General features: G+C 39.6%; 1 protein-coding gene across 4 annotated transcripts in view; it reads left to right on the top strand.

Annotated features, from left to right (window-relative positions):
• The window catches only part of LOC122549307 (transcriptional activator GLI3-like), a 396,212-nt gene that overhangs the window by 110,994 nt on the left and 258,703 nt on the right, over positions 1 to 26,515 (top strand). For 3 of the 4 annotated variants that reach the window (XM_043688905.1, XM_043688906.1, XM_043688908.1), the window contains one exon: positions 23,898 to 24,140. In XM_043688905.1, coding sequence (XP_043544840.1) covers positions 23,898 to 24,140 — 243 coding nt within the window. Of the gene's footprint in view, positions 1 to 19,542; positions 19,746 to 23,897; positions 24,141 to 26,515 lie in introns of those variants that run through there. The other variant, XM_043688909.1, reaches the window with a different exon arrangement.

Here is a 26,515-nt window from a genome sequence, read left to right on the forward strand (position 1 = left end):
AATCTATTGAAGTATGTTTTGAAGTCGGGACTGCCAAAAGGGAATGTGGTCTTGCTGTATGTAACAGCTCATCTGTAAGATTCTACCTCTGAAAGTGCAATATTCCCTCAGTACTGCACTGGAATGGTGGCCTTGATTTTTGTGCTCAGGCCTTAGAGTAGGAATTGAATCTGGAAGCTTGTGATTCAGATTTGAGAGTGGCTACTGACTGAGCCACAGCATGTGAACATTTTTAGTTTGGAAACAATCACACCTTTTTACCCAATCAATCTGCATCACTGGCGAGGAGCCTAAACTGGTTAAGTGGCCATGCCTTATTATAATAATTTCAGTGAGGTGCCATCACTGAATAGGAACTTTGCTGATCAGGACGCTTGGGTGACAGTCCAAAACTTAGGGAATTTTCACTAAAGTCAGCTTTAAATGGCATTTATCAAGGCCTTAATGTGTTAATGAGACTTGTCCTGGAATGTCTGCTGTGATAGTGAAAGCTATGGAGATGTTCCTGGAGAACTGCTGAGTTCCACATTAAAGCTGGGTTAAAATGTGCAATACGTGTAATAACTGCACTTTCAGGATTTAATGCTTGGAATCTGCAATTGGAAAATAATCTTGGTGGTTTTATGTATATATTTTTACTTCAGAACTACTAATTAATTATAGCTTGAAATGACCGGGTATTCAGCTTCTAACAAGCTTTCACAGTCATACCAGTCTTCTTCCACTAATAAGCAGCTCACTGGCAGTCAAATTATTCAATCGTACTGGCTTGAAAACATTCATTTTGGGATGGTTTTTAATCTTATTTTCAGCCAACTCACTAATCCCTCTTATTTTATGATCCACAAATGTGAAAAGTTCATATTAGCTACTGTCCATAGATTTCACTATATGTACAACTAAACAGTGGAAAATAATTTTTACTCTCTTGGGAGTTCATTTTGGTTTCTTTGAAGTGGGTAATTAGCTTGCTCAAAGTAAGTGGTGACTAACAGCTTAATAGAAGCTCCATAAAATTCTCTCACAGAACAATATGCAAATTATTAATCAGGGAAAGCTTTTTGCATGAAATGAGGAGCTTTTCTTTATTTTGAAAAGCTTGTGCTCCTTGGCAACTGCACTCATTTTCACAAGGATCTCTTGAGGATTATTACATTTGGTAAGAAGAATGACAGGCACTTGGCTCCTGGAAGTTGCCAAAACTGTTCTTGACAAAAAGTCAGAACAAGTTTTGTAGCTTGCTGTTTCAAGCCAGTCTCTGTGTAGTACAACCATTCACTGCTGCAGTTCATGAAATCTTAAACATCAAGCATGTATTTAACCTCTTCATTAATTGGGTAAAAAATGTTTGCTTCTTTGCTTTAAAACAGTTCTTTTTATTCATTGTCAGATATCATGTAATTATCTGCTGTAACTGGGTGTGAAATGTGCCGTTGCTGTAAGTTAATTCCTTCCGAGCAACACTAAGGATTGCATTTTTTTAGAAATAGAATAAGTGCCGTTTTTGTTGAGTTCTGTAGAGGGTTTCTCTCCCAAGTTTTTTGCAGTGTCATCCCAAACTTGCCTCATTAACCAGGTAGCACACACCTCCATCACTCCTTATGTCCGATGCTAACCCGATGTCTTCCTAACCCAAGTCTACTCCTCTTAGGCATTGAGACAAGGGCATTTAGTTGAAGCATGTTTGGTGCTGGTCGTGCAAGCTGCTGTCACATGGTGCAGATATGACATTGACATTGCGTGATGCTGTATAGCAACATGCCTGCCTCATTGAGTGGTAACTGCTGACAGCCATGAGAAGCTACCTGGTTCTGTGTCTGCATTAGAGGGCTATGTAGAAGTGCTGTGAGGCTGCCAATTCTGGCTGAAAGAGTGAAATGCAAAAAAGATAAGTCAAGCAGAGATGCTATGAGCATTGAAGCAGGTACAAAGTGAGTAAGTACCAAGAGATCAAATGATCACTGCTGAGATATAGTCTGGTATGTTCTGGGAGCTGGGTGCTTGTCTCTGCATGCAAAGGGTCCTTGTAGTAGCGTTTCAATAATAGAAGCCATTGGCTTCCAAAATAAGACATTGATGTGCAGAACTGTATTTTGAGTGATTCAGTGATATGTTTTGATGTTGTAGTGAGGCTGGTACCCTTTGGATGTCCAGGTTTGTGGATGGGTGTGTGTGTGTGTGTGGCTATTCCCATGGAGTGTACTCTGAAGTGTTGGCTGCATGTCCAAGATGAATGACTGGAGGAGCAAATATAGAAGCTCCCAGGTTCATACTTCGATTCTCACCTCAGGAATTCTAGATGTCTAATTTCTGCCCTGAATATGGTAGGATGAGATACAACGTATCAATGAGGTGAGATTATTAGGTTGTTAATGAGTGATAATCCATGTTAATTGGCCTCTTTTTGCTCACTAGTGAGAATCTCATTTCAACTCTTGATTGGAAAATGGATCATTTTGCTCTTGTTGTTGAGTAGGGGACATCTCACCCAATTTTCCCAATTTTCTCACCATGGCCCATGTTGTTCAAGAGTGTGAAGATTTTGCCCTAAGGTTATTTACTGGGAAGGATGACCTTTCATGCTTTCAACTTGTCTGGTATTTTAAAAACCTGGAAGGAACACTTTCTGCGAGAAAAATTAAAGTGCAATTGCAATTCTGTCGTTTAAAACACTGGGAGATACATCCAACTTCAGTTTGGATAAGAGCTGCATTATTTTCAGTGTGTTTTTTTGATGCACCTTAAATAAACATCAGATACACTTTATCTCATACAATCCAGCAGATGAGCTATTCTTTAGTTGTTCATACTGTACCTGCCCTTCTCTCTCAAAGTATTGACCAATTATAATATTTGGTATTAACCATATCAAATTTCACATAATCTTCATTCAATAAATAGCATATGAATAGATAGAGTGGCCTCTTATGACAAACCGGTAATGTCCCAAGCTTTGGGCCTGGGTTCTCACTTGCTCGAGAGATGTGTAATAACATGTCTGATTAAAAATGTCTGTGAACAGATAAGTGAACATTTGCAGTCCGTAGCCGTGGCATCTAATGCAGAGAATTGTGTGTATGGACATGAACTTCACTTTCTTTGTAAATCCCTTTGCGGAAAAGCACTCCTTAAGGTAATATCTGTAGTGTTTATCGTAAAGAGGTGACAATGCAAGCCATGGTGCTGCTGTGTAGACATTCCATTTTGCATAAAAGAAAGCTAGATCTGAGTCTCTTTTAAATGGTGGATAGCTAGCCTAATGTTAATCTGATCCAATCAGGGAGACCTGGCTGAAATAAAAGGATGAATGTCACTGATATTGAAACCCTGGAATGCCTGACTCAGTGAGAGGCAGTGCTATTTTCAAATATGCATTTGTAAATAAAGGGTGATTGGTGATGAGATGGCAGTCTCTAAAAGGTTATTTCAGCTATTGACAGTGGTTGTCCAATACAGTGCAGTGAATATCCAATTCAGTGTCATTGATTGAATACTTCCAGGAGTTATAGATAATGAACTGATTTCTCCTAATTGTAATTAAAAAAACAGTTAAGATAATTAAGTGACTGAAAGCTGAAATGGAGTAGGCAGGTACAATTTAAAAACAAATACTAATAGAATGCTAACCTTCATATCTGTCGGGCTAAAATATAAAGAAAGAAAGTTTTACTACACCTGCACAATATCTTAGTTAAACCATGACAGAAGTATCTGTACATACTTACGCATCACATCTGGGAAGAAATTTGTTGGCTTTGGAAAGAGTGCTGTGCAAATTCACCAGGATGTTACCAAGGGTCCCAGCATTATGGGGAGAGATGTATAAAGCAGATTTGTATACTCAGGAGTAAGGAAGGTTAAGGCTGACATGATTGTGAAATTTGCAAAGAATTGATAGGATAGATAAAAACCTTTTTTCTGCTTGAAGGGGAGTCAAGGACAGTGGGAAAATAACATTAAAATCAGAATTAGACCATTCAGGAGCTAAGTTAAGATTTATGCAAAGTATAGTAAAAATAGAGTGTAATTTAATTACTAATTTTAAATCTCAGATGGATAGCTGTTGGCTGGGTAAGGAATAAGGAGCCAAGGCAGATGGATGCAGATTGGATACAGATCAGCAATACAAATGGTGAAATAGACTATAGGAGTTTAAAAGCCTACTTCTATGTTCCGAAACAGCTGCATCATATGACAAAAATTAGACTCTGATCCTCCACAATTCCCCCTCCCCTGTGACTGAAATAGTGTCTCTGCAAATCTGACTTTAATCAGTATAAACCTCATTTAATGAGACTTAACAAATGTGTTCACTTGGGTCCTGTTTATCTTGTCATGTAACACAGATTTAGAATATTGCTTAATTTTGGAGGCCTTTCTGCATCCATGGAATTGAAGAAAATATCTGTTTCCCAAGATTACTAAATCTGCTTTACAACAAATTAATTGATGTGAGCAAATCATGCAGAACATTTTCTTCCAATACAAAAAATCAAACACTTTTAGACATTCATGATTTGATATAAGCATAACTTTGGAAGTTCTGTGGGAGATGAGATTTGCAGGCTGTTTTTTCAAGCCAGTGCACCTCTCAATTTTTGAAGGAGTAGTTTTTGAGACCAGCTGAGAACAGATAGCTTGGTACAGCACAGAACTGTTGAGAATTATGGAGCTAGTTCATCTTGAGCATTTCCCAAATGTGCTCTGGTGGATTTGGCAAGCTATGTTGATGACACAGAGATGGATCTGAGCCAGCCTGTTGACAGGAATAGAGACAAGCAGGTTCAATTGAACATGATATTTGCTCACTCTGTACAAGGCAGATTTAACTTGCTTGACTCTTCAGAACTCTGCCAAGCCTAGATGTGGCTGGCTAACTTTATTCCATTGAAGGGTATCTGTGAACTAGAAAGGACGAAATTAGAGGGGGGTCTTGTGTCTAATTCACTGTTACTATTAAGTGACACCACTGCAAATAACTCAATAATTTGGATAGTGATTTAAATGCTGAACACAAGATTGGTCTCAATTTGATTAGGAATCTTCAGTCTGTTGTAGCAGTTCTTTTCAACTAAACCCAGAATTAACTACAGACTACATGTCAGGAGATCCAATTCCATCACGGGAGATAGCTGAAGAGCTTCGCTCCTTTAATGAATGGAATCATACTGAAACCTTTTGTATTTGTTCTTAAAGGTATCTAAGATCTTATTGGTATAGTTCTGTTAAACATAGCAATAGCCAATAATAAGGAAAAGGTCAACAGATCTGGCGGCATCTGTGGAGAGAGAAACAGAGTTAACATTCTGAAAAAGAATCACATCTGACTCAAAATGTTAATTCTGTTTTAGTTTTCAGTATCTGTGGTATTTTGCTTTTATTATAGTAATGGCCAATCTGATTCCTGGATAACATTGGCATCTGTAACCAATCTGTGAATATTTTGGTAATCAACTCCTGATTATAAAATCAAAAGAGGTTTGGCAGCAGTTAGTACTTGGAATCGAACCACTTCCTGCCATGTTCTTCACCAGGCTTAAAAAGCGAGAGAATATTTAAAAATGCGAAGTCCCCAAACACTTGTGGCATTCCATGACAAACTACAACATTGTTTTCCTTCTGTTATCAACCTTCTAATATGGAAGGTAGTTAGAACATGTTTCATAATAACTGAAGATCTCAGGTGCAATGTTTTACTGCCAGAATGATTAGGTTGTGGCAATCATGAGCATGCAAATGCTGGCCAGATTGTTAGAATATTGGACAGTAGCTCCTAATCAGTTCAGTCAAGAAACATTGTGTATTAGTTGCTTGATGGGATGATGAGAAGAGTATTTGATAGTGGCATTGCTATCATTTGAATTGAATTGAATTGAATTGAATTGAATTGAATTGAATTGAATTGAATTGAATTTATTGTCACGTGTACTGAGGCGAATGTTAAGAGTTTGTGAGTCCACTCAGTATTCGAACAACAGTAGGGTAGAAACTGTTTTGAAACTGGCTGGTGCATGTGTTCAGGCTTCTGTACCTTCTCCCTGATGGTAGAGGTTGTTGAAAAACATTACCAGGGTGAGAATGCTGGCGGCCTTTTCTTGACAGCAGACCTGGTAGACGGATTCGATAGATGGAAGGTTGGCCTTTGTGATTGTCTGGGCCGAGATCACCACTGTCTGTAACCATCTCCAATCTTGAATGGTACAGTTGCCATACCAATAATGATACATCCAAACAGAATGCTCTCAATGGCGCACCTATAAAAGTTGGCAAGGGTATTTGCCGGCAGGCCAAATTTCCTCAGCTGCCTGAGGAAGAAGAGACGTTGTTTGGCCTTTGTAACCAGTGCATCCACATGAAGAGTCCAAGAAAGCTTGTTGTGGATGACCACTCCTAGGAGCTTGACACTCTCCACTTGTTCCGCCTCTGTGCTGTTAATGTATAGGGGGGTATGAGTAACATCCCGCCGAAAGTCAATAATGAGTTCCTTGGTTTTGCCGGTGTTGAGAGCTAGCCCTTATAGGAATATGCCAAAGTAATCAGAGGAGATGGCAAGCAACTTTAACACCTTTTGGACTCCAGGCATAGACATATGTCAGTTGTGGTTCAATGTTTGCAGTACCACCTCTTGTTATGACATGGAAGCAGGTAGCTGAACCAAATCAGCCTACTTCTATATTTACAACACAGTAAAATTGAACCCTTCAAAGACCCTTAAGATTTATTCCAATAGTTCCTCACCAGATTTGAATAACCAATCCCAGACTTTGTGAATAACTAATTCCAGACACCAGTTTTGCATGTGAAACAAAGCTTAACAATTTACTAAATACGCAATAACTTTAGCAGAGAAAAATTAAGCAACAAGGTAATCTGATTAAGTTCCATGCTTTAGACCAGAAACATTGTTTTCATCCTCCCATTCACATAAAAGACAGACAGACAATCAAACAAAGTTAAGGGAAATAAAAGAAAATAACAAAACTATCCAGAATACTTAACTGGCTTTCACTCTGCATTATTTCACAAACATAGATGTGGACTCCTTGGCTGTTTTTTCTGAAATATTGATCAGGGTCACCTTTTCAGTTCACTCAGTAGTAATACTTCTAACTCAACTTTCTATTCTTTGGGCTTGCAGAAACCTTTGTGGGAGATTAGGCAGTGAGTTGTCAAATCTTCGTGCAGTGTCACCAGCAGCCAAACTCAGCTCTGCAGAAAACGTAGTTTGATAAACCAACTTCGGTTATGATCCTGCCCTATTAGACTGACTGCCCCTTACCGAGGCCTCAACTACCATTCAGCATTTGCCATCTACTTGAATATCTGATCTATTCCAGACTTGCCAAAACTTATTTCAAGGAACTGACTTTATTAGTAGCCAGCTTCAGCCGTCTGTTTAAACACATTGCTCCTCTCAGAATTGCTGTGACTGTAGGAACCCTTTTAATCAAGAATCAGTTTACAAATAACCTCCAGGCTTGCTCTCACAAACCAACAAACCCACCCTTTGCAGCCTCAACTAAGGAGCAATTTTGGTGTAGCGTCCTTGAGGAAAACAGAAGTTTTATGTCAATCTGAACATTATGGTTTGTACAGCAGTCAAAGGGAAATATTTCCTTCAAAGACCTTCAGTTGTAATCTCAATCATTTTGTTGTTTCCCAGTTCCTTCCACAACATCTGAATTAGGAATGAGAATGCGTTCCTGTACAATGCAAAAACACCTCCAATCAGATTGATGGAGTGCTCAGTGGTAAACACATGTAGTCATCATGGTGATCCTTTGATAGGTGTTGTTGTGAGCTGGTTAGGGATTGTTAACATTTCAAAGAGAAATCTGAATGCTCAGTAATCAACCTCAAAAAAAGACACCACAGATTCCCCAAATTAACAACAAATTTACAGTATATAATTTAGAAATTAAACAAGACAATCACTATTACAATATAATCTGCAGTGTTAATTTATTAAGTATTAATCCAGGTCTGTGCTTTACTGTCCCTCAAGAGTCCCTTTAAATGTCACACAAATCCAGAATGTTTCATTCTCTTCTTTACGGGGATTACACCAAAGTTTCACATTCTGGAATGCCCCCATTTCTCTTCAGCCTTTCAATTACTGTTCAAGGCACATGGTGGTTTCATTGTGATCCCTCCACTAGCTTTGGCAAAGTCATCCAACAGCTTTTCTTTGAAGCCTCTGGAATCTACAGCTCCAGTACCGGCCTCCATGGAACTGCTGTTCAGTTGCTTAACATCAGAAAAGACCCTTGATTCCCAATAGCCCATATAAAACTGCAATCAAGCTGATTACATCTAGAAATCAATTGTCTTTTACTGACAGCATTATTGTCAATTTTTTCCTTTAGAGTGCAGCTAAAGCCAGTCCTGTTACCTCTTCTCAACTTAGTCTTAGACTGAATACAAGATTCTTGATTAGTGGTGCTGGAAAAGCCCAGCAGTTCAGGCAGCATCCGAGGAGCAGTAAAATCGACATTTCAGGCAAAAACCCTTCATCAGGAATACAGGCAGAGTGCCTGAAGATTGGAGAGATAAATGAGAGGACCAGTTGCAGACTGTGCCCTGGATATTGGATCTAGTATTTACTCTAATTGACATGTAAATCTGTTTTTTTTCCCTTGACATCCAAGAGGCTATAAGATACACAAGACCCAAAGCTTAGCTGATTTCCAAATATGAACTCGTCTTGTCTGCTGGCTTTGCACTATCTGAATTCACAGAAATAAAATTAAAACAGAGAATCTCACTAAGTTTCACCCATCTCCTTGAAAATATGACATACACAACCTGTCCCTATTTGGAAATTAAAATTAACTATCTTTATTCCAAATCTTTTGATTCTTGATTTTCAACTATTTTTGGGATTCATGTGACTGCTTCTGCGATGACAGACGCACAATATTCATTCAAAACTTCTGCAATTTTCTTATTTCAGATTATTAAATCCACTATTAATTTTCCACTCTGCCCCTCTAAGTGACCAATGCTCACCTTTAACTATGCTTCCCTTCCCCATATTTAGACAAGTTTTTATAGTTGGTCTTTATATTTTTTTGCTGGTTTTCTTTCATTCTCCCAAGTTCTCCCTTTTTATTTACATTTAATCACGAGATATGGGCATTGCTGGCTAAGCCAGCATTTATTCCCCATTCCTAGTTACCCACCATTCTTGTTTTGAGTTATCCTTTGCTGGTTTCTAAAATTCTCAATCTTCTAATCGACCACTAACCTTTGCAGCATTGTACATCTTTTTCAATTTAATACCAATCTTAATGTCTTTAGTGATTCATAAATAATTGCATCCTTCTGGTAGAATCTTTCTTCTCATTAGAATACACCTCTCTTGTGAGTTATAACATATGTCCTTAAATGTCTGCTATCTTCTCTACCTTTGAATCCACTTATCTAGTCCACAATAGCCAATTCTATTTCCATAGTCTTATAGTTGCCTTTATTTAACATTAAGATATTAACTATCAATGCGTAATTCTCACACTCAAACCAAATGCCAAATTTTCTCCTATTGAGATCTCTCTTGACTCACAATCCATTACTGTGGGGTTGTCCTGGCTCTTGCTATCTTCCAATTGTTGAAGTACACTCTATGAACTCATCCTGCAGACTATATTGTCTATTTGATTTGAGAAATTGATGTGAAGATTAACATCATCACAATCATTGCAGCAAAGGTAAAGTCACCATAGTCTGACCAGACCATAGGGCTACTGTGTCATGAAAGAGAGTTGATGTGATGGTTTAACCTGAGGATCACCAAGCCTCAGGCGAGGGGAGAGATTGAGCAGAGTCCTTTGTGGTAACCTCAGCCAGTGCAGGAATGAACCTCCACTGTTGGTATCACTCTGCATTGCAAAATAGCTGTCCAAACAACTGAGCTAACCAAACCTCAGTCATTGCAGTATATTTCTTGTAACCTCTTGCATTTCTTGATATAGACTCTATTTTGTTCAGTAGCTACTAGTAGGGGCCTCTAAAGGACTCCCACCTTTCCTTTTGTTTCATTTTTAATCTCCACACAAACTGATTCTACATTTTGAACCTCTGAATTAAGATAATTTCTCGGTATTGTACTGATCGCATCCTTTATTAGTAGAACTGCCCATCTTTTCCTTTCCATGTGTCATTTCAAAATGTGAAATACCTTTGAATAGTCAGGTCCTGGCCTTGATCATCTTTCTTCGTTTTGAGGTGTGAACAACACTGGGTCGGCAAACATTTACTGCACATGTCTAATTATCTGGATAAGAGAGCCTATTTTCTCATGGCTAATCCACTTAGCCTGCACATCTTTGGACTGTGGGAGAAACCAGAGCAGCCTGAGGAAACCCACGCAGACGAGGGGAGAAGGTGCAAACTCCACACAGACAGACACCCACGGGTGAAGTTGGACCCAGGTCCATGGCGTTGTGAGGCTGCAGTGCTAACCATTGAACCACCTCATTAATGTTCTGAGAATCAGCTCTCACATTACACTGGTGATCTGTGCTCCATCTCTCAGAGTCGAGAGTGTGTTGCTGGAAAAGCACAGCAGGTCAGGCAGCATCCGAGGAGCAGGAGAATCAATGTTTTGGACATCTGCAGTCCTCACTTTCTCCTCCATCTCTCAGACATTTGTTTAATTAAAGTCCTCTCTTACTGACTAATTTCCCATATACTGCCATCTTTGTGCTTGCTTACTCTATAGATGATTTCTAAGCAACCTACTCAGAGAGACTATCATAACACTTCTGGAGTATGAGAGACTTGAAGCTGGGTCTCTTGGTTTAGAAGTAGCGACACTGCCACCACCACACTACAAGAGTCCTTGCTTACTGTGTATACTTTGCAAGACGACTTATGTTTATACTAGCTGAAATTCTACAGAACTATGTCTGCTACCTCTGGCTACTGAAATAACTCCACAGAGACTGGTATCCTGTCACCAAGTCACCCTTGATCCAGCTTCCTCAGAGCCAGCTGTCAGAGTAAAAGAACCTCTGGAGCAGGTGGAACTTGAACCCGAGCCTTCCGGTCCAGGGGCAGGGACTCTACCTCGGTGCCACGTTACTTTTCTATGCAGTATTTTCCGACTACAGAGTTAGATTAGATTAGATTACTTACAGTGTGGAAACAGGCCCTTCGGCCCAACAAGTCCACACCGCCCCGCCGAAGCGTAACCCACCCATACCCCTACATTTACCCCTTACCTAACACTATGGGCAATTTAGCATGGCCAATTCACCTGACGTGCACATCTTTGGACTGTGGGAGGAAACCTGAACACCCGGAGGAAACCCACGTAGACACGGGGAGAATTTGCAAACTCCACACAGTCAGTCGCCTGAGGCAGGAATTGAACCCGGGTCTCTGGCGCTGTGAGGCAACAGTGCTAATCACTGTGCCACCGTGCCGCAGTTAGCTGGTCTACCTTTTCCTTTTCTACCATTTTAAATCGGTTTGCCCGAAGTTTGGTAAGCCAGCTCAAACAGCAGTCCAATTTAAATATCTTTACACTGGTTGCTATGATTTTTTTTTTCTAACTGGCAGATTCAAAATAATTGGCTGTCATACACTTAACTTAACATGTCACGTTGTCTGTTTGTTCAAAGAAATTTGGCTCCTCCCTTCAACTGTGGTTTGACACCTTGTTTGAACTGGCCTTGCAACAAAGGTATAAAAATAAGCTGGGACACAGAAATCTAAACTGCACTTGTATCTTTTAAGCTGCTTATGTACAGTGACTGGATTTAAGAGGAAAGTGCTTCACTAAACCTCAACAAAAATGCTCCATTAATGTCACAGCTATCCTTTGCATCAAAGTAATTTTGGTTCCATTTCCTACACCAGCTATTCTAAAGGTCTATGTCATTTTGTTCAGAATTATGGGCAGCTATGAGCCAATATCCATTAAGGTAAGACTACATAAGCCAGTTTAATGCAGGATCCTTGCAGCAAGCATTAAAGAATGCATTCATTCCATCTTTGTCATTTGAATTCAAATTCAGGGTCTAGAGGTGAAAGGACTCTGCTAAATTCCTAGGTGTTAAATCCAGACTCCTGAATTAGTGAATCAATGTCACTATCTCTGTACATTTAGGTCCTTGCATTTTGCTAGTGCTCTTGGGGAGAGTTTAAACAATCTTAGTAGGAGTGCAGGATCCAGGAGAGAATGTTAGAAAGTAATACCAGTGTGCACAAAATGCTAGAAAAGGCAAGTAGCAGTAAGATAGAGAACAGTAATTTAGTACGTGGAGCTGGATTAAGGGGGAAAATAATGTGGCCTAAATCTGGGTTACACGGCATGTATGTGAATGAATGGAGTCAGAAGACACACAACACCAAGTCTGCAGGTTTATTTGAAATCACAGGTTTTTGGAGTGGGACTGTAATCTGGTGTGGTGTGACTTCTGACTTTGTCTACCCAGTCCGACACCGGCACCTCCACATCATGAATGAATGGAGTATAGTTAATAAGGTTAAGGAGTTACAGGCAGAGATTAGCCTGTGTGATTATAATGTTGTGATAATGGATACCGGTTTAAAGAACGACAGATCTGATGGCACGGTGGCTCAGAATTTAGCATTGCTGCCTCACAGAGCCAGGGACTGTGTTCAATTCCAGCCTTGTGTGACTGTCTGTGTGGAGTTTGCATGTTCTCCCCATGTCTGCGTGGGTTTCCTCTGGGTGCTCTAGTTTCCTCCTACAATTCAAAGATGTGCAGGTCAGGTGAATTGGCCATGCTAAATTGCCCATAGTGTTCAGGGATGTGTAGGTTAGGTGCATTAGGCAGGGGTAAAAATAGGGTGGGGCTATGGGTCTGGGTGGGTTACTCGTCAGAGGATCTGTGTGGACCTGTTGGGCCGAAAGGCCTGTTTCCACACTGTAGGGATTCTATGATTCTGAGTGTTAAATATTTCTGGTGGCACGATGTTCAGAAAAGGTAGGAAAGGGAAAAAAGGAAGAAGGGGGTGGCATTTTTGGTCAAAGGGAGAATTTCAGTGTTGGGGAGAGAGGATGTTTCAGAGGATTCAAGGACAGAATTAATTTGACGAGAGCTAAGAAATAAAAATTGTGCAATTGCATTGCTCAGTATTATTATATAGGTCACCAGCTATTGGAAAGGATAAAAGAAACACAATCTGCAAGGAAGTTATAGCAAGGTGCAAACTTCATAGAGTCATAATAGGAGATTTTAATTACCCAAATATGGACTCTGATAATAGTAGTGTAAGGAGCAGTGAAGGATTAAATTTTGTTCAGGAGAGTTTCCTATAGTATGTGCTCAGTCCAACAAGAGGCCCTGCTGAATTTGGTTTTTCAGAATGAAATGGGCCGACTAGATCAAATGGCAGTGGGGTAACAGTCAGGCAGCAGTGATCATTGTATTGTAAGATTTAGGATGACAATGGAAAATGACATTGGTCAGTACAAAGTAAGAATAATCAAATGGTGAAAAGAAAACTTCAGTAGAGCAGTAAGAGAGTTGGTTGGATACACTGGAACTAAAGGTTGGCAGAATGAACAATAGCTAAACAATTGGCTGCTTTAAAAAAGGGAGATGGTTTAGACAAGATATATTTCCTCAAAAAGGAAAGGTAGAACAAACAAATCGAGAGCTCCCAGGATTAAAAGCAAATAGAAATTAAGTTAGAGAAGAAAAAGCATGGAGGAGTTGCACCGAAGGGTCTGCTTCTGTGCTGTTCATCTCTATGACACACTGACTCTAAGTGTGTTTATCATAGGCATTAGTAAATACAATTAAAAACCAAACTAAATATAGAAGATTCAAAAGAGAGGTGAAAAGCAAATCCAAGAAGCAGAGGGATTAAGCAAATAGACTGTCAACTATTAGAAAAGGATATTCCAAAGTAATCTATAAACACATCAATTGTAAATGTGTGGTAAAAGGAGACAGGGTTGATTAGGGACCAAAAGAGGATTTACTCATATAGGCAAAAGGTGTCTGAGATGATAATTGAATACTTTGTTTCTGTCTTTGGTTATGAGGCAGATATTGCCCAGACCATGGCAACAGAGGAGAAAGCTCAGTTATTAAAAGTATTTAAACCTGATAACGAGGAGGTACTGGATCAGCTGACGGTAATTAAATATGAGAAAGCACCAGGACTGGATGAGATGAATCCAGAGAAGCGAGTGAAAATCTCAAAGGCACTGGCAAATATCTTTCAATGTACTCTGAATTTGGCGGTGGTGTCAGAGAATTGGAGAATTGCAAATATTATTTTCTTGATCTAAAAAGATTGTAAAGATAAACCCAGCATTTTCAGACCAGTCAGTTTAACTTTAATGGTGGGGAAACTTCGAGAAACACTTACTTGGGACAGTGATGATTTAGTTGAAAGAGTCAGCATGAATTTGTTAAATGAAATTCATGTCTAACTTTCTGAAGTTTTTGAAGAGGTAACAGAGGGGGTTCATGAGGCAAAAACTCTTTGTGTGATGTACATAAATTTCAAAAAAGGCATTTGATGCAGTGCCCTACAACAGGGCTGTGAGGAAAGATAAATGACATGGAAGGTAAAGGACAGTAGCAATGTGATAACTAACTTAGCAGAGTGAAAGAGAACAGAATACAATAGTTGGCAGGTATTTTTTGAGCTTTGTAGTGGAGTTCCCAAGGGCTGAAATTGGGACTAATGCTTTTCTTAATATACATATAAATGATCTAGAGTTTGGTGTGTAGGAAACAGTTTCAAAGCTTGCAAACAATCCAAACTTATAAGAATTGTAAACGCTGAGAAGGATAAAGTAAAATTTTGAAAAGAGATTGACAACTTGTGGGCTGGGTGGATAAGTGACAGATGAAGTTCAGTGTCAAGAAGGGTAAAGTTGTGCACTTTGGTACAAAGAACGGGGAGGAGCAGTATAAATTAATGGGACATTTTTCTAAAGGGTGTGAAGGAGCAGAGAAACCTGCATATAAATGTCATTAAAATTGGCAGGACAGGTAGAAAGAACTGTTAATAAAACATACAGTATTCTAGGCTTTATAAATAGAGTACAACACCACAGAGATAATGATGGATTTATAGAAAAAACTGCTTCAACCTCAGCTGGAATATTGTGTACAGCTTTGGGTGCCACAGTATAGAAAGAGTGTGAGCACATTGTAGATAATGTAGAAGAGGTTTCTGAGGATAGTTCCAGGGATAAGACACTTCAGTAGTGGGGAAAGATTGGAAAAAATATTTTTTTTGGAGAGGAGAAGGCTAAGAGGACACTTGACAGAAGTTTTCAGAATTATGAGGGATTTTTGAACAGAGTGGATGGGGAGAAACTGCTCCCACGTATAAATGGTTCAAGAACTGGAGTGCACAGTTTTAAAGTGACTTGCAAAAGAAACAAATACATGGAGAGAGAAAACTTTTTTATGCAATTAGTAATTATGCAATAGAATACCTGCTTGGAAGTGTAGTGGAGGCGTTCAGGACAGCATTGGATGATAATTTAAATGGAATCAAAGGAAAAAATATGCAGCTGCAATATTTCCTGCGGTTCAGGAGTTTAGAACTAGAGGCATAATTTAAAATTAAGGGGATGCCACTGATATCCAAGAAGAGAAGAAATTTTTAACTCAGAGGGTGTGAATCCTTGGAATTTTCTACCACAGAGGGCCATGGAAGTTCAGTCTTTGAGTATGTTTATGATACAGATTGATAGATTTCTGAATACAGGATTATGGAATGGGGGGGGGGGGGTGTGTGTGTGGATTGAAGGCATTGAAGTGTTCGATCAGCCATGATCATATTGAATGGTAGAGCAGACTCAGTGGACTGAATGGACTACTCCTGTTCCTCTGTACCTAACTATGTTGACAGCATTGTTTGCAGTTATATATATTGCCTGCATTTTCTTCCAAAGTGCAGTACTGCTCACTTATTCATACTAAATGTTATTTGCCACTGTTCTGCTAGTTACTAGTCCAGCACAGCTCATTTGAAACACCATTGGCTATCTTGTTAGAAGCAATTGCTCCTCCCCTCAGTTTAGTTCCATCTTTTATTTTGACCAGTTTGCGTGTAGTTTCTGAATCCACCTCATTGATGCTTATTGGAAATAGCAGGGGCTCTAACAAATATCAAACCCTGGAGCAATTCAACCAGTACTGAACTTCCTCCCCACCATCCTGACTGCCTGATAGCACTCTAACGAGTCCTTGCAGTTTCCTTCTGAGCCAATTTACTGTCCAGTTGCAAGTTTAGTTTTGAACTCCCACCAGTTTGAAGTCTTTTGTCAAAGACTTTCTTGAAATCCGGATACATAGCATCATAAGTCTTTTCACATTCCACTTAGAATTTCTCACAATAGCTCAGGACCTCCCTACCATTGGACACACTGAGAATTACGATGGTTCGTGTGAATGCTGTTGTGATAGAATGTTATAAGCCATGTGGTGCCTGAAGAGGGTTTTTACTACCTTCTGCCAACTGAGCTTTGATTTTTCTTTGAATGAATTGAGTTGAAGAAATCTAATTAATTACAGATGGGAGCCATAAGAAAAGTAGGTCTCCGTCTTGAACATGGAATTTTAAACTGGTTCCAAAGAAACAATTTATTTTGCATTGACTAATAGCTGATTGTAGTAATTTCTAAAATCAGACATGTTTGCAAGACAGACAAATAGATTAGTTCTGATGCAAGTACCAATCTTGTTTGATCTTGATTTGTATTTGGAAAGGTTACATTAGCCCTTGCCTCGTTATCTATAATACAGACAGGGTCCCTATCATCCACACAAGGGTTGTTCTAATAAAATTATTTATGGTATTTGAAGATTCCATATGGAGATGTGTGTGTCTTCCATCAAATATGGGATTATATTCCTCATTTTTCTAACTGAAGTTACCCAGCTCTTAATTCACATCTCGTGACAACAAATTCTCTGTATATTACAGAAGCTGTGTAGTAAAGGGAAAAGTAATTGGGAACAGTTATTATTATAAAAGTTAAATATTTTTATAATTTAATTTGGTTTTACAAGTTGAACAAAAAATAAGTTAATGAAGAATTCCTGATGTAACCTATTGTGTCATAAGTAATACTTTTTAGAAATACAGTCACAAACAGCTTGAGAATTTTATTAAAAAGATACATTTTAGAGAGACTTTTGTTTTGCAAATTGAATTAGATATTATAAAACAGAATTGGGCATACCCACTTGAAATAATCCTATAAGAATAATACTTTTCATTTTCAGATTACAGACCAGGAGTATGTTTATTGGTTAATGCATTGAAGTTAAAGTTGAAGTGGTTTTCACCTCCCTGTCCTAAGCAAAGTTGGTTTTCCTCTGCACGCTGAACAAGGTCCATGTAAACATGGCTTGATTTTAGTCACTGTTATAAGTTATACCTTAAGTTAAATAATGAAAGTATTTCTGAACTAATTTTAGAACCAAAGTCCAGAGCAAAAGCCTGTGTCTACGTTACCTCTTGAACTGTAATAACCTACTCTGATATAATTTCCCCTTTGTGACATGAAGCAATTTGACTCTACTTTGATTTGGAAATGATTTGAAGAGACCGAGACAAAATGGTTCTGTGTTTATCGCACATGTAATTTTGATTTTCTTCAATTTCAAATATTTAACTAGTTCCTGTCAACAGAACATAGTCTTTACTCTAAGAGCCACTTGTTGCTATTGGATTCATTATGATTATGATTAGATTCCCTACCGTGTGGAAACAGGCCCTTTGGCCCAACAAGTCCACAAAGACCCTCTGAAGAGTAACCTACTAGACCCATTCCCCTACAATTACCCTGCACCTAACACCACAGGCAATTTAGCATGGCCAATTCACCTAACCTGCACATCTTTGGACTGTGGGAGGAAACCGGAGCACCCGGAGGAAACCCACACAGACACGGGACGAATGTGCAAACTCCACACAGTTGCCCGAGGCAGGAATTGAACCCGGGTCTCTGGTGCTGTGAGGCAGCAGTGCTAACCACTGAGCCACCGTGCCGCCTCATTTTGATAATCATTTTAGCCACCTCCAGTCTACGAACCATCTCTAAGGTTTTACTTTAACTCGTGTAATGATGTGATGAAATCGTGATACTTTGAGACTCGTGTTATTACTTGGAGCTTTGGAACTGAGAATTATTCCTGCATTCACTATGTCCCTCGTTGTGAGATAATGTCTGAACCAAAAACACAGTTATATTACTTCCCAAAAGCAAAAAAAACCTCACACATGACAGCTATGGATGGCAAAATATTCCTTCTGTATATCTTTCAAACTGAAGAAACCCCTTCCTTAAATTGAATAATTTCTCATTAAATCAATAAATATCGGGTTATAAATATGAACATTTTTCCCAAAGATGTTCACACCCGGAGATGTATGTGCCATTTATAACATCCATGTCTGATTCACCTGCTTTGTGTCTTTTGTAAGTTCCAGAAGTTTCACAGAAATAAATGTTCGCATTTCTGGGAAAGTATTTGATGATTGAGCTCAATACATATTCTTGTCTTTGCTTTTTAAATTTGGCTAATGAATAGTTTTTTTTGCGAATGCTAACCTACACTCCAAACATATAAAAGGCATTTAAAGCAACAATTGTTCATTTAATTAGTAATTGGACAGTGCAGCAAGGATAAGGCATTGAGATATGTGCACTATTATTGGGAGATGAACAGTGAAATACCAGAAATAGAACGTAAGCTCTGATCAGGGAGGCTGTGAGCACAATTACTTTTTCTCAAATCCTTCTGTGACACTGCAGGGGGAGAAAGGACTTTGAAACTTGAAAGGCTAGGGTTCGCTTTCAACCTCAAAAGCCAGGAGGAAAGGGCTCTGAAATTTGCTCAGTACTCCCAATTCACCATTAGCCTGTTTCTTCCTTTAGCCTCAAGGCATTCTCCACTATTTGAAAAGACGTTAAGAAATTCAATCACAATAGAAGACCCAGTTTTGAACATGTTTCACTTGGTGCATAGAGGTTTGGTCTTCAGGCTTTGTGTGGGGTGAATTGAACTGAGCAACCATTGGAAAGAGAAAGAAAGGTGAATGAGCAGCCTATGTGCAGACACAAATCCTGGCAGAGCAAAGGCTGCTCTTCCTTGATCTTTGCATAGGCAATATAAGGGAGCCTGCTTGTGACTGAGTGTGAAGCACAGCCCATACTAAAGTCAATATAGAGCACTTGGTTTACTGCAAGAGTCTTGTTGAGTTAGTCTTGTAATTGAAGCTGCTGTTGACCCTGTATTGGGGACCATTTTGTAAAACCATTTATTTTGCATAAACTAAAATAATAAACCTTTTTTCTGTTCGGCTGATTGTGATGGTGTGACACTAGTTTGATTTAATGATTACCCGCCTGACCCCTGAGCTCCAGAGAGCTGCTTAAATAGAGAATAAGTTCACTAGGAGGCACACCAGTAGAATACTAATGAGTTGGTTAAACTTCACATGGCACCAATCAGTTTTTTTTCCTGAATTACTCTAATGGGAGAGGCTTTGTATGTGAGGGAGATTACAGAGGATTGCCCTCATGGCCGGATATTTTCAAATGAGACTGTGACTTGCTTAAAGTGAGCTCCAGGCTTTCATGGGCTGATGTATTCGTTATGTTGAAGCTTCCAGTCTCTATCTCCAGCATCTAGCGGCTGTGTACATTTGCAGGGCTGATACAAAACAATCCTATTGCTTATTTTGTGAAAATCAAAGGAACTGGCAGCAATAAAACTTCCTTTAGACACGTAAGTTCCAGGAAGATGTAATGTCACTCAAATTTGATTTTTGAAGGTGCTTTATGTGCTGATGATTAATGAATTGATGATCCATGTTTAGAGGTTTTAAGTAACTTGTCACTGTTTTAACCAGTGTTATTTCCTCCTAACCTATGATTGTTTGTTCTTCAGATCTGGAGCAGTAGTACTTGTTCACAGTTTGTATTGCATAAGTCAGATGTCAGATGCTAATAGAAGAGCAGTTTCTGTTTCTGTAATCAAATCACACTTGTTGCCATGCCATATGGTTTGTTGCTCTCGCAAAGTTGGTTTGGTACAGACAGCCAATGTTTATTTCTCAAACTGTCAAACAATGTGACTCAACGGAACAGTGTGGATAACAGAAAGTGGTGGAGAAAACCCAGAGGTTCTAGAGAATAGACACATTGGACTCAAAACACAACTGTTTCTATTATCATTGATGCTGCCAGACCTGCTGAGTTTCTCCAGCACTTACTGCTTTTGTTTCAGATCTCCAGCATCCATGCTGCTTTGCTTTTAGAAGAATATGAATGATGTGTCTGTGCTCTGCTGTTAACTACTGCATGGTGTATATTTTTGTGGCAAAAGATATTTATGTGCTATCTAAGTGTATTAAATAATTATGTTTAAGTACAAAGCAAATGTTATTTCAGTTCGCAGATTGGATGTAAGACTTGTGTGAGAGTGAAGCCTCAAGGCATCATTTTGCGTATTAATCTCTTTTTGAAAGGTGTGAAATGCTTAATTAATCAAGGGTAATATATTTCCAAAAAAATATTAAAAATGGCTAACATCTTTGTAAGAATATTTGGACAACTGAAAATCGCATGAAGGTATGGTTGGACTTACCTCTTGCCTTGAATCAGATTTCTTCCCTTATTTTACTTTATCTTTTCCCCTTGTTATCTCCTCATTGCTCTTTGCATCTTAAGAAATTCTTTTTCAGCTCTTCCTCCCTTTTGTTTGCTCTCTTCCTTCTGCTATTTCCTGTTCTCTCTTTTATCCCTTTACAGGACATTGGTTAGGTCACTTTTGGAATACTGCATTTCAATTCTGGTCTCCTTGCTATAGGAAAGATATCGTTGAACTTGAAAGGGTTCAGAAAAGATTTACAAGAATGTTGTTGGATTAGAGGTTTTCAGCTATAGGGAGAGACTGAATAGGCTGGGGCTATTTTCCCTGGAACATCGGAGGCTGAGGGGCAACCTTACAGAGGTTTATAAAATCATGATGGGCATGGATAGTGTGAATATCCAAGCTGTATTTCCCAGGGTAGGGGAGTTCAAAACTAGAGGGCATGGATTTAAAGTGAGAGGAGAGAGAATTAAAAGAGACCTGAGGGACAACTTTTTTATATAGTGTGGTGCGCATGTGGAACGAGCTGCCAGAGGAAGTGGTGGAGGCGGGTGCAATTACAACATTTAAAAGACATTTGGATGGGTACATGAATAGGAAGGGTTTAGAGGGATATGGGGCAAATGCTAGCAAATTGGTTTAGAGCAGTCTAGGATATCTAGTCGGCATGGATGAGTTGGACCAAAGGATCTGTTTCTGTGCTGTACAACTCTATTACCTGAAAGAGATGGTTGTGAAATTCTTTCGTTTGATGAATTGGATTGAAGTAGAGCAAATGGGCTCAGTATTCAGCTAGTGTAATTTTGTTTTTATAAAACAGAACTTGCTTCAATGTGATGTATTAATGTCAGAATCTGTAGGGATACTTTTCAAAGATTTGTTTATCCAAACTAGTTGAAGCATTTCTTCATCATTTACAGATGTTCTCCTGCATTGTTGTAGCTAGCACATGATATGCAGGAGGAATCTTGCAGCAATGCAAAGTAGACTTCATTTGAATAGTTGCTGTTAACCTTTTCATGATGGTCTCAGCTTGCTCTGAAAGCGAACTGATGTAATTCAACATGAAATAATAAACAAGGAAGTCAAGGGATATGGAAGAAGACAGGAAAGTGAGATTGAGATCATAAACAGATCAACCATGACCCAAATAAATGACAGAGCAAGCTCAAAAGAATATGGATACTTGCAGTCACACAGTCAAACAAACAAGAGTCACAGAGGCGTGCAGCGATATACCTATAAGTGCGATCAGATGCTAGCACACTGCTCAGGGTGTGCACACATACAGAGTCAAGTGCACACATATAAACTGACATGCACTGTCACACTCAAGCAAACAGAGAATATTAAGACCATAGAAAATAGAAACAGGAGTAGGCCATTGGGCCCCTTGAGCTCCAGGCTCACTGCCTTTATTCCTGATGAAGGGCTTTTGCCCGAAACGTCGATTTCAAAGCTCCTTGGATGCTGCCTGAACTGCTGTGCTCTTCCAGCACCACTAATCCAGACATTGGGCCCCTTGAGCCTGCTCTGCCATTCAGTAGTATCATGACTAATCTGGCATTTCTCAAGTCCACTTTCCTGCATTGTCCCTGTAATCCTTCATTCCCTTGTTGATCAGGAATATCTGTGTCTCAGCTGCATGGACTGGCACTGAGGCTCAGTGGTTAGCACTGCTGCCTCACAGCGCCAGTGTCCCAGGTTCAATTCCACCCTCGGGCAACTGTCTGTGTGGAGTTTGCACATTCTCCACATCTCTGCATGGGCTTCCTCTGGGTGCCCCGGTTTCGTCCCACATTCCAAAGATGTGCAGTTTAGATGGGTTGGCCATGCTAAATTGCCCGTAGTGTCCAGGATGTGTGGATTAGCCATTGGATATGCAGGGTTACAGGAATAGGGTAGATCTGAGTGGGATGCTCTTCAAAGAGTTGGTGTGGACTCGATGGGCTGAGTGGCTTGCCTTCACACTGTAGGCATTCTATGATTCAGCCTTAAATATACACAAGGATTCTGTACCACAGCTATCTGTGGCAAGCAGTTCCAAAGACTTTCAGCCCTCTGAGGGAAGAAGCTCTACCTCATTTTAGTTTTAAACTGGTGCCCCTTTGTTCTGAGACTATGCCCTCTGGTTCTGGACTCTCCCATGAGGGAAACATCCTCTCAGTATTCAACATGTTTCCATTAAGAATTCTATGTTTCAATAAGATCATCTCACATTCTTCTAAACTCCAATGTATAGTGACTCAACCTGTTTAGCTTTTGCTCATAAGAGAATCTCTCCATACCAGAGACCATCCGAGTGAACTTTTTCTGAACTGCCTCTAATGAAATAGTATCTTTCCTTAAATAAGATATACTGGCACACACAAATCAAACACGCACACATAAGCAGTTGCACTCAGTCATCTGTCCAGACATGCATACACAGACACAATAATCTCAGTTAGACTGAGAACTGAGGGTTTACGTTTCAGTAACGATGTTTTAAATTTGATAAGAGAGCTACTCAAATACAAGAAAAATTCCTGAATTAGTGATATGAACTTATTCCCGATAGAGTAAATTTAATTTTGTATTTGGTGGAAGAAAACATTAAAAGTAAAATATCAGCTCAATACCTGCTTCAGTCTCGACTTGGTTTGAATGCAGTGAAACACAAACAAAATGTTATGTTCTCTCTCACTTGCCGAGTATTGCTTATGGTTCAGCTGGTAGGACACTTACCACTGAAGTTCAGGATTTAGGTCCCACTCAAGGGCTTGATCACAAAAATAAAGGCTGCCTTCCCAGTGCATAATTGAGGGAGCACTGCACTGTGGGAAATGTTGTGTTTCAGATGAGATGTTAAACCAATGCCCCATCCACCTGCTTATAGAAAGTAATAAATCAGACAGCACTATTTCAGAGTAGAGAAGGGAGTTATCCCTGGTGTCTCAGACAATATTTATCACTCAAACAACATCACAAAACACAAATTATCTGGTTATTATCACTTTGCTTTTGTTAAGAGCAAGTTAGCTGTCATAATTCTCACATTACAATAATAGCTATACTTCAAAAGGATTTTTTCAGCTGTAAAGTACTTTGAGGTATCAGGTGGCTTTGAAAAGTGCTATACTTGTTCAATTGTACTGTAAATGTATATAAATTGTAACAAAAATTAAGAATCTGCTAATGTTGCTTCACAGCTCTAGCAGCCATAATAACATTTTCAGCTTCTCTTATACACATGGTATCAACTTTGATGCTGATTCTGATTTGAGGTCTGCTTCCTTCTTCTAGAGGATGAAATTCCTGGCACCTATCACAGAGAGAGGAGAAACGCAATCGCAATGCAGCCACACACTGGTGGGCAAAGCTTGAATAAAATCAGTGAGGAGCCATCAACATCCAGTGAAGATAGAGCTTCTCTAATAAAGAAGGAGATCCATGGATCTTTGTCACATATACCTGAGCCTTCCATCCCATACCGTGGGGCACTTTTTGCTATGGACCCAAGGAATGGCTACATGGACCCACATTATCGTAAGTACTGCTTAGATTCATTCATTTCAGTTTTAAAGAAGCTAAGAAAAATGTAGATGTTTGTTACTTGCAGATCATGTTTGACTGGACATCTCATGGGTATTGCTAAATTAATCCATTTGGAGGTTGATCAGCCTGACACTGGTGCTGCTTTTGGTAGTCAGCATAGGTCAGAAAGCTCAGTCAATCCCGTTTAATTCACAAAGGAGGTTCCAATAGCTTGGGTTGTTTCTGGTATCCAGTCCAAAGCATGCTGGACCAGACCTGCACCCATTTCACCATCTTCCTTTTTCATGCATAGTCCTGTCTCACTGTCCAAGAGACATTAGGAAATGTGACCATGGGAGGTGCCTGCAGTCTTGCAGCAATTATGGTTTGTTGATTTTCTTTTACTCCTGTTAAAATACGTAGTGTGATTCAGAATAATTTCTAAAGCAAAACTGGTTCAATAAAATCTATTGCATACATATTGAAGGAGTATTTCATTTAAGTAACACTTTTTGGTCACACCTGCGTCCATTTTTGAACATCATGTTTAAATGATATGCAACTGTGGTTTTCTCAAAATAACATGCATCTCCATGTTGGATTTCTTCATCGTGTTACAACTAGAGGCTTCCTGTGGTGATGTAGTAATGTCCCTACTTCTGAGTCAGGAGACCTCGGTTCAGGTCCTACCTGCTCCAGAGGCGTGCAATAACATATTTGAATGGGTTGATTAGAAAACATTTAACGAGACTACAACTAGGATTACTTATTATTCTTCTGGTAGTCCCTGAATATGAGGAGGATGCTTCACATCGAGTAAAACCTGTGGTAAGAGCCTGGACATTGGGCCTTTAATGTAGGGATAATATTTTGCTGAAGCTACTGCATGTGGGGTTCTGGTTCTCAGACTCTTACCACCTTTCATTGGTGCATTAGAATAATGGTGAATCGACCTTTTTTTTTCATTCGATGAATATGTAAAATATTTCTTCCTTTTTGCTTGGGATCTTGCTTTGTGCAAAACATCTATAGGTTGCGCCACAATGAATGAAATTAATATTTGACTCATCTGTGACAAAAAATTTAGATCTGAAACTGGGTTGAGCTGATGGTCCTTGCTGCTGTTTCAAGATGAATTTTGTTAAACAAATATTCCTTAGGGTGATGGATGTGAACTATATGTACTACAGTAAGGTTCCTCATGGGAGACTGGTTAGCAAGGTTAGATCACATGGAATACAGGGAGAACTATCCATGTGGATGCAGAACTGGCTCTAAGGCAAAAGACAGAGGGTGGTTATGGAAGGTTGCTTTTCAGACTGGAGGTCTGTGACCAGTGGTGTGCCACAAGGATCAGTGCTGGATCCACTAGTTTTCATTATTTATGTAAATGATTTGGATGGGTATATGAATAGGAAGGATTTAAAGGGATATGGGCCAAGTGCTAGCAAATGGGAATAGATTAATTTAGGATATCTGGTTGGCATAGATGAGTTGGACAGAAGGGTCTGTTTCTGTGCTGAACGTTTCTATGACTCTGAGGCTATGTGAATGCGGCTTTAAGCCGAGAGACCACTTATTTAGTAAGCATTTTTAATACCTGTAATTATGGGAGAACAGGCGGGCACCATTGTAATTTGTTGAGATTTGAATGTTAATGCATCTGAATCGGAGGTTAAGCAACTTTTGAAAGATATTTTGTTTGTGTAATTGTCAGCTAGGATGTTTTCTGTTATTTGACAAAGTAACAGGGACTTTTCAAGTTGTATTAAGGTACTTGGCAGCATGAAATTTGCAGAAAGTAACAGTCACCATCAGATTGCCACTCTGTGCAAATGTTACAATGTTGTGGGCGGCACGGTGGCCCAGTGGTTAGCACTGCTGCCTCGCAGCGCCAGAGACCCGGGTTCATTTCCCGACTCAGGCGACTGACTGTGTGGAGTTTGCACATTCTCCCCGTGTCTGCGTGGGTTTCCTCCGGGTGCTCCGGTTTCCTCCCACAGTCCAAAGATGTGCAGGTCAGGTGAATTGGCCATACTAAATTGCCCGTAGTGTTAGGTAAGGGGTAAATGTAGGGGTATGGGTGGGTTTCGCTTCGGCGGGTCGGTGTGGACTTGTTGGGCCGAAGGGCCTGTTTCCACACTGTAATCTAATCTAATCTAATCTAATGTTTAAAACTCCACATTCCTGGTTGGGACTTCTGATCTTGACTTCTACAGAAATGTGAAATGTACAGTCCCATGGAGAGTTTCATCACAGAGCTGTGGCATCAGAGGAGAGACTGGACACACTTTCTTTTTACAGCATTAGCTACATTAAAGTAAGTTTAAATAACCAGTATGGATGAATGGCTGAATGAATGAATTAGTAAGGTGGACAGGTGGATG

This window comes from Chiloscyllium plagiosum, chromosome 4 (assembly GCF_004010195.1).
Source record: "Chiloscyllium plagiosum isolate BGI_BamShark_2017 chromosome 4, ASM401019v2, whole genome shotgun sequence".
Lineage (NCBI taxonomy): Eukaryota > Metazoa > Chordata > Chondrichthyes > Orectolobiformes > Hemiscylliidae > Chiloscyllium > Chiloscyllium plagiosum.